The 7,260-nt window shown below is 34.6% G+C and overlaps 1 protein-coding gene across 2 annotated transcripts; it reads right to left on the reverse strand.

Annotated features, from left to right (window-relative positions):
- Positions 1-1,042: 1,042 nt before the first annotated feature.
- xpa (xeroderma pigmentosum, complementation group A) lies at positions 1,043-5,765 on the reverse strand. Of its 2 annotated transcripts, none has more exons than XM_084403296.1 (7): positions 5,597-5,729; positions 4,814-4,998; positions 4,582-4,692; positions 4,325-4,430; positions 3,936-4,101; positions 2,224-2,341; positions 1,043-2,017 (listed from the first exon to the last, which is right to left on the reverse strand). In XM_084403296.1, exons 2-7 carry the CDS (start codon positions 4,989-4,991, stop codon positions 1,863-1,865), a joined length of 834 nt encoding a protein of 277 aa, XP_084259422.1. In that variant the 5' UTR covers positions 4,992-4,998; positions 5,597-5,729; the 3' UTR covers positions 1,043-1,862. The 2 variants fall into 2 exon arrangements, with proteins under 2 accessions (XP_084259422.1, XP_084259421.1); XM_084403295.1 differs by having other exon boundaries at positions 1,044-2,017; positions 5,505-5,765.
- Positions 5,766-7,260: the final 1,495 nt, after the last annotated feature.

The raw sequence follows: 7,260 nt of genomic DNA on the forward strand, positions 1-7,260 counted from the left end.
TATGCTATACAATATATATTATTATTATTCGCCCGTAACTATCAACAAATATACTTTTAGACCTATTATCACAGTACTTATGTGATTGCAGGTGGACAATTTAGTAGACAGCTCATCTCATGTCCCTGTGTGCATTAGTTGAGTCAGTGTGAATGATGATAAAAGTGTGGAGGGTTTTGAATTTCAGAACTGCTATGCTGAGACTTCACAATTAGGTCACAAGAACGCACTAGGCATGAGAACAGAAATAAAAATGCCCCACTAAAAGGGCTTGAGGAATGAATTCATTACCCTTTTGTGACTTTAACACTGTCGAATAATTTTGCATCCATAGTTCACACATGAATTTTGACATAGCCTGACAAAATGAAAATGCAGGCCATTCAATCAATGGGAGGAAAATGTATGGTCTGAAGCAGTGAACATGTGCCTTATAAATTATGGCAACAGCTAGCTATGAGACAGAGCTAATGGAAAACCAACCAACAAGCTCTGGACATGCACCACCATTTAAAAGTTTGGGGTAAATTGATCAAAATTGACTGTAAAGACTTTTAAATTGTTAAAAAAATAAAATACATTTCGAATAAATGATGCTTTCTATTCATCGAAGAATACTGAAAAAAACAGTTTCCACAAAAATATTAAGCAGCACAACTTTTTTCATGACAACAATAATAATAAAAAAATATATATACATTTGTATTATATTATTAGAAGGTTATCATAAATTAAATATAGGATATTACTGGAGGTGTCCTTCGTTTGGTCTTATTCTACAGTGGCCAAAATGGGATAGAGAAGAAAAAGCTAACAAGATATAGGGCGGACACAAATTATGACAGCAATGCAAGGCATCTGTAACCCTGCCTTAGTGGACATCATGACAAAAGGAACGATCACACATTCACTCTTACTCGCATACACAAGCTGCCCATGATAAAATGGGCATGTGGTCGCTGGTCCTATCCCTGAAGAATAATAATATGCATGTTTGTGGTCATTGAGACATCAGATAATAAAAGCTGATAATGGACAATGTAAACACAGAATGGACAAACATTTTCTAATTTGTAAAAAAATTATTACAAACATTTCATAGACTAAATTCATTATTTATAATACAGCCAAAAAGTATCTAGCAACCTTGGCACGAAAGGTGAGGACGAAGAGTGTGTTTGTGCTCCTTGTCGGATACTTTCAATAGTCACAGAGACTGAAACACAACACCGTGAGAGAATCTCTCAGTCTGTATGGAATCATCAAAATCCCTTGCCGAACAAACAGGCACTGGACTTTACGAGGTAGGAGACTGAGAAACAAGATCCTGTTACAAGCTCAACTTTGGACCAGGCAGTGTGGTGCTTTTGCCTCGTCATTTACGATAATCTCACATGTGAAAGAGCAGGCTTTTGGTAGTCAAGTCCTAAATATTAAATACACAGTTGAAAGGGTGTAATATTTAATATATTTCCTTAGTATTTTTTCTTCTCCGTTTCACAGATATAAAACATGTTCAACAGTATACTCTCCCCTAAACGACAAAAACGCAACCTTACATCATCTATCATTTTGATTGCAGTTTTCTCAAAATGGTAGCTCTACAGTGCCCTCTTGTGATCAAATCTAGTGCAGCAAACTCTAATCTGACACTACTGCTCATGCTTCTACATTGCGCCACTATGTTGGTTAGGACAGGAGTGTCGGATAAGTTCAAGTGAAAACTCCATTCTGTATTGGTATTGGTACCTGGACTGTGAGCCAAAGGAATGTGTAGAGGACCAGAAACATGATCGGGATTACTCTTCGCTGACCTGCATGCGGACCCTGCTTCTTCCCTGTAAAGTGGTTTGAAGACGCATTTACATTTTCTCAAAAGTGAATTCGTGTCCACAGGTTTGACACACTTTCCTGTAGAGATCTTCCTCTTCGTCCAGAATCTCCTCAGGGCCGTAGTCATGCTGATGGATACTGGTATCTTTCTTAAACATACTGCTCCTTACCGCCCGCCTCAGCTCTGAAAGCCAGACGAAGATTAACAGCAATGTATAATTCCACACTGTGACCAAATGTAGTCATGTGACCAAAATAATTTTGTTTCATGAGAATTTTAAAATAAAGATTATTTTTGATCATTATTCATTTCTCTAAGTGTACAACCTTTTCATATGGAGAAAGATTTTAGTGCACATTTTAAATCTGACTGTCCAGGAGCTTTCATACCTTTAACCTTTTTATTAAAGCGTTTCTGCTTCTGAACCTCTCTGTTCTCCTCTCTACTCTCCTTGGCCTCCTCCAGAGCTTCCTCACTGCCCCATACCTCCAGAGAGCGGTTTTCCACCTTAACATTCAATAAAATTAAAACAAAATGGTATACAAAAAATCAACAAACCAAACACGCATAAGAATTCATGAAACCGTTGCATGATATAGTAAAACTTAAATTTTTAATTTGTTAATTTGATGCATTAGGCATCATCAAAATGAAAACTATGTTTTACAGCATTTATTTTTCTGGATTTATAGTTAATTTATAAATATAGTAATGGTCATTATTGTTATGTTTGCTCATAATACATTCATAATGAATAATAATAAAAAAGAAGAAATTAATACTTGTATTTAGCTAGGTCACATTAAATTGATTAAAAGTGACAGCAAAGACATAATTTTACAAAAGATTTCTATTTCAAATAAATGCTGTTCTTTTGAACTTTGTATTCATCAAAGAATCCTGACAAATGTATCACGGTCAAAAAATATTAAGCAGCACAACTGTTTTCATTGAAAACAATAAGAAATGTTACTAGAGCACCAAATCAGCACATTAGAATGATTTCTGAAGGATCATGTGACACTGAAGCTTAGAGCTGAAAATAATCAGCTTTGCCATCAAAGGAATAAATTACAGTTTATAATATATTAAAATAGAACACAAGTAATTTAAATTGTAAAAATATTTCACAATACTATTCACTATGGAAGCTTGTTTCCGCCACTGAATAATAAATAAATAATAATAATTGCGACTTTTTATCTCACAATTCGGACTTTTTTTCCTCACAATTGCGATATATCAAGTCAGAATTGTGACTTTTTTTCTCAGAATTGCGAGATATGAAGTCAGAATTGTGAGAAATAAAATCGCAATTGCAAGATATAAAGTCGCATTTTGCGAGATATTAAGTCGCAATTGTGAGAAATAAAGTCGCAATTCTGAGAAATAAAGTCGCAATTGCGAGATATAAAGTCGCATTTTGCGAGATATAAAGTCGCAATTCCGAGAAATAAAGTCGCAATTGTGAGATATAAAGTCAGAATTGCATGATATAGAGTCGCAATTGCGTGTAAAGTCAGAATTGTGAGATATAAACTATTCTGAGGTAAAAAGAAAAAAGGTCTGTCTTTTTTCCCTTAGATTAGGACTTTATATCTCACAATTGTGAGTTTATATCTCACAATTCTGAGAAAAGATGTCAGAGTTGCGAGATATAAACTCGCAATTATGTGTTATAAAGTCAGAACTGCGTGATATAAAGTCGCAATTGCGAGAAAAAAAGTCAGAATTCTGACTTCATAACACGCAATTGCGACTTTATTTCACGCAATTCTGACTTTATATCTCGCAATTCTGACTTTATAACACGCAATTGCGACTTTATTTCACGCAATTCTGACTTTATATCTTGCAATTCTTGTGAGATAAAAAGTCGCAATTATCTTTTAAAATGTTTTATTTTGTGGCGGAAACAAGCTTCCATACTATATTACTACGTTTGACCAAATAAATGCTGTCTTGGCAATCACAGGAGCTTTTTTCAAAAACAAACAAAAACTAATTTCATTTATCCTTAGAAGGGATTTGAGTTTAATAACTGGGTTGAGTGAGATCAGGTTATATTTACAGCTCTGGCTTGAGGATGTGTTGAACCTACCTGTGTCTTTAAGTAGAGTTTCATGTCTCCCCAGTGTGGATTGTGAGGGTTTTTCCTCAGGATAAATCGCAGCAGTGGCTCCCTCTTATCCAGATCACAATCCTTCAGAAGGAAAGTCTGTTTCGCTTCAGTGCGAGATATTAGCTTGTGCTTCACTTCATTGTCTCTATGCAAACATATGCAATTACGATTACGCATACACATTACAGTACTTGTTTTGAGCACTTGTTGAACTGCAGGTGCACAGGAAACACAATAAAGTAACGGAACTGAAATACTGAGACAAAAACAACTACATTATACTAACAACACCAGCCAGTAAACGCTCTGTAACAAGTTTAACAGTATGTTTTAACCCACTATGACCACGTACAGAATGGATGACATACCTGCATTTATCACACACAGACAAATCAAAACTGTTGCTGAGATAAGAGTCCATAAATGGCTTCTGACACTCCTCACACATCAGATAATCAGGCTCCATCACTGGTGCTGAAACACACACATAAAAAAAAAAAAACATTTGTCACTCATTATTATAAAGGATGTCTATTGGGCAGGTAACATGGTTATTAAGCATGCATTTTTTGTTAAAGCACTTACATGAACAATACAAAACAAAACAAATGCCATTTTTGGTCACCTGGTTGCTGGACCACTCTCTTTTCCTGCTGCTCATCCTCTGCTGTCTCCTCTTCAATAAAGAACCCTGCACCAGAGTCTATAGTTTTTGCCACTTTAGCACAAGTAGCACCTGAGGGAAGACAGATTATTATAAACCATGGTACATGATCAAATTAGGTACACAATCTTAAATAAGTGAAATTCATGCAATTTCAAGTACTGTATGTGTTGTACAGTTTCCAAACACATGCCTTCTATAGCTGAAGACGGTCTACTGGCGAGCCTGGCTTGTCTGAGCATCAACGCCCGTTGTCTGTTCCGTTCTATTTTGGCCAACATGTGTGGTGTTAAGGACACGCTGGACTCGTGTGAAGAGTTTACAGAATCTGCTGGTGCTTCTTGAGAATGACTGGCGTCTGGTACATCCATGATCAGTCTATATACAATACCAGTTTAAAAAAAAATAAAAAAAATTACTCATTCATTCATTTATTTCACAATAAAAGAATAAGTAAGCAATTAAAACATATTCATACAGAAATTACAGTTTGGAAATAAAGCAGTGACCCAAGATGAAAAACCTTTCAACCTTTCACAAAAAATACTATAATATCAGGAAGGAAATTATGCAGTGACTAAAATCTAAATCTTTCAAGATTTTAACACAAGCAATAAGATCAATATGAATAAATAAATAAGTACATACGTATGTTATTAGATAAATCACAAATCAAATTTAATATATTATAAACTTACAGTGGTAATATTACTACTATTATGTATAAAGCATAAACTATAGTTGAGTTGATTATCATAATTCATCAGATCAATACAAATAAATATATAAATAAATGAAAAAAATACATACAATATTAGAGAAATCACAAATCAAATTGAACATTTTGTAAATTTAAAGTGGTAATAATAATATATGTAGCCTACCGGTATGCAGCATAAACTTAAGTTGGTTACTATACAGAAAGCAAAGAGCTCGGGACTTTTAACGACAATTAATCTATAAAGCGACGTCTTACCGGAAACCGTTTCTGTTTTTTATAGTCTAATGAGGAATTAAATGGAATATTAAAAATAACAGCCCAGCAGCGTTTCTGTTCTGTTTACGAGCGTGCTGTCCAGTCCTTCTCTTCTTTGGATATTTTGCGTCACAAGTCCAACATCGCCATCTATCGGTCCTTTCGCAGCAGCTGAGACGAACTGCAGTCATAATTTTTACAGTCTATGGTCATAACCTATGGTCATAACGGCCGAAACTTCATTTGAAGAGTTTGCAGCATCCGTCGACAACTTATGTCATAGGCTACACTTTGATATGTAAAGATGTAACAACATTAATATTATTGCACGTAGCTACAAGTTAAGCCGGGGAGACAGAATACGTTATGGTTTAATTTCTTGAAGCATTTTGACACTGATAACGATGGATCTTTAAGAAAAGATTGAAAAAAATATTTATTTTAAAGATCAATTGTCTTTGGAACTCCTGAACAATGACATGGGCAACTAAGACATTCCCTGTCGATTATTTGTGCTTGGAGCTATATAAGAATAAATAACTGAGGCCTCTCGAGGTTTAACTTTGCAATATCATCTTCAAGAGAGTGTTGTTGATGAACTGTTTGCCAAGCTTGAGGCTGCATTATCTTGTCTGGCAAAGGGACTGGCAAATCTGGAAGGAAAAAATGTTACTAGTTGAATTCTTAGCAATAGCAATGAGAACGATACTGTTTTACAAATTGTAAATGAAGCTCATTCATGGCATCCTCCTGGCACAAAATATCTACTTGAAGGCAGTTTGGCATGAAACCAAAACGGCTGTAATCTTTCTCACAGCTCTCCTATCTGCAGTTATCCTCGACTACATGAGGTGTGTCCTAAGGCACAAAAGAATGACTTGACCAGCGAAAGCTTTACTTTATCTGGATCAAACCCAGAGTCTTGGGATTCTGTAATTAAAGAGTTTTGCATCGAAAAAGAACTGATGCAGGCCTGTGCTTCATCTCCATCACCTGAGGATATCGATTCATCTCTTTGCTACACAGCTCAAGCTTGCGTCAATGAATGAGTACCAGGATTCTGGCCAGGAAGAAATAGATGAATGATGCTGTGGAGACCAGAGTCTAGATTGTGATAAATCTCTCGGTCCAGCTAAGTAAAGAAAGGTATTCAAGTCTCCCTTTCCAAACTCTTCTTATTTTCAAGAACAAGGCTAGTCAGCGAGTGGGTCCATGTCCTTAAGAATATTTATTTCCCCCCCAAAAAATAAAAATAAATAATTGAACCATGAGAAACATTAATAAAAAGTGTTTATTTATTAAAAAGCATTTACTGTATGTGCCTTTTATCTGAACCTTGACTTCCCTAAATACTATAGGCACATATATTTTATATGTGGAGTTCCATACATTCAGAAGATATTTAAATGATTTTAGTATTTGATTTATAATTTTAAGCACTTTTTTGATGATTATTATTATATTTATTTTATTAAATAATAATAGCTTTAGATATTATTTTTTTTACAAAATCTATTTCTATTTTTTTATTTCCATAAAATATATTTAAATCTTTATGGTTTTTCTTTATTTGATTTATGAATTTAACGTTTTACTATTATATTTAGGCATATTTTATTAAATAATATCCTTTTATATACATTTAGGCCTAGTATAGGGTAGAG

This window comes from Rutilus rutilus, assembly GCF_951802725.1.
Source record: "Rutilus rutilus genome assembly, chromosome: 2".
Lineage (NCBI taxonomy): Eukaryota > Metazoa > Chordata > Actinopteri > Cypriniformes > Leuciscidae > Rutilus > Rutilus rutilus.

What these genes read in the sequence shown, in the direction of transcription:
- xpa (XM_084403296.1), bottom strand. Translation starts at nt 4,991, where the DNA reads ATGGATGTACCAGACGCCAGTCATTCTCAAGAAGCACCAGCAGATTCT. An exon ending in GAGAGTGGTCCAGCAACCAG is followed by an intron (nt 4,431 to 4,581) that starts GTGACCAAAAAT and finishes TGTGTGTTTCAG; the next exon opens with CACCAGTGATGGAGCCTGAT. An exon ending in AACTCTACTTAAAGACACAG is followed by an intron (nt 2,342 to 3,935) that starts GTAGGTTCAACA and finishes TTGAATGTTAAG; the next exon opens with GTGGAAAACCGCTCTCTGGA.